The sequence below is a fragment of the Sinocyclocheilus rhinocerous genome, unplaced genomic scaffold (assembly GCF_001515625.1).
Source record: "Sinocyclocheilus rhinocerous isolate Xijiao unplaced genomic scaffold, SAMN03320098_v1.1 scaffold507, whole genome shotgun sequence".
NCBI classification, from domain to species: Eukaryota; Metazoa; Chordata; class Actinopteri; order Cypriniformes; family Cyprinidae; genus Sinocyclocheilus; species Sinocyclocheilus rhinocerous.
Window position 1 is genome coordinate 97,879 of NW_015649561.1, and position 1,297 is coordinate 99,175.

General features: G+C 38.5%; 1 protein-coding gene across 1 annotated transcript in view; it reads left to right on the forward strand.

Moving 5' to 3' along the window:
- Positions 1-1,297, forward strand: part of LOC107710617 (sodium/potassium-transporting ATPase subunit beta-3-like) — an 8,873-nt gene that overhangs the window by 3,322 nt on the left and 4,254 nt on the right. Inside the window, exon 5 of the mRNA XM_016515433.1 lies at positions 690-740. Within this exon, the coding sequence (XP_016370919.1) occupies positions 690-740 (51 nt within the window). The remainder of the gene's footprint in view (positions 1-689; positions 741-1,297) is intronic.

The following is a 1,297-nucleotide window of genomic DNA, read 5'->3' on the forward strand; positions in this document are numbered from 1 at the left end:
TAGGAACTATACTCTCATTCCGGCGTAATAATCAAGGAACTTTGCTGCCGTACCATGGGTGCAGCAGGCGCAATAATATTACGCAGCGCCTGAAAATAGGCTAACTTCCGTCAACATAACCAACGTGACCACCTGCTTGCACAGGGAGCGTGCTTTGCAACCATGGAGACATTTGTGAGAGACGATTCAAAAGATATTTACTTTGGTGCAGATCCTGAACCGTATCTATTTGAACCGGAATACATTGAAGATGAGGTTTTAGTGCCGGTCACGTTGGAAGTTACCTAGCTGGGGACTATTTTCAGGCGCTGCGTAATATCATTGCGCCTGCTGCACCCATGGTACGGCAGCAAAGTTCCTTGATTATTACGCCGGAATGAGAGTATAGTTCCTAGCCATATCGGCCTAGAAAATCGCAACTTTTCATTTTCTGTCGGTCTTAGTACACGATGTAACTACAGATGACTCAAGTGCTGAAAATTCAGCTTTGCCATCACAGGAATAAATTGCATTTTAAAATATATTAAAATAGAAAATAGTTAATTGTAATAATATTTCACAATATTATGCACTCTCAAACTATTGTCTTCAAGAGTAAATATGTCTGGGTATTCATATCGACTTACTGACTGACTGACTGACTGACTGAGGGTGAATCAGGCTGATATTGTGTTATTCTTAACCCTCAGATCATTGGTCTTAAGCCAGCTGGAGATCCGTACATCAACTGCACATCAAAGGTAACAAAAGTAGACCTGTTTAATAGGGGTGCCAAACAAAGAATGATTTACATTTTTGATATTAAGAAATAGTAGATATAGTATAAGACCATAAATAACATATATGTTTGTATTTGTGGTTTAAAGCTGCAATTTGTAAGAGAAATTTTGAAAATAGAACTAAAACGACACAGATTCCTCGACACAACTTTAAGAGATTAAGACCCCATGCTGGGTGTTTCTCAGAGTAATCACAATTAAAGGAACACGCCACTATTTTTGAAAATAGGCTAATTTTCCAACTCCCCTAGAGTTAAACAGTTGAGTTTTACCATTTTCGAATCCATTCAGCCGATCTCCGGGTCTGGCGGTAGCACTTTTAGCTGTAGCTTAGCATAGATCATTGAATCTGATTAGACCGTTAGCATCTCGCTCAAAAATGACCAAAGAGTTTCCATATTTTTCCTATTTAAAACTTGACTCTTCTGTAGACTCACAATGTAACTACAGAAGAGTCAAGTTTTAAATAGGAAAAATATAGAAACTCTTTGGTCATTTTTGAGCGAGATGCTAACGGT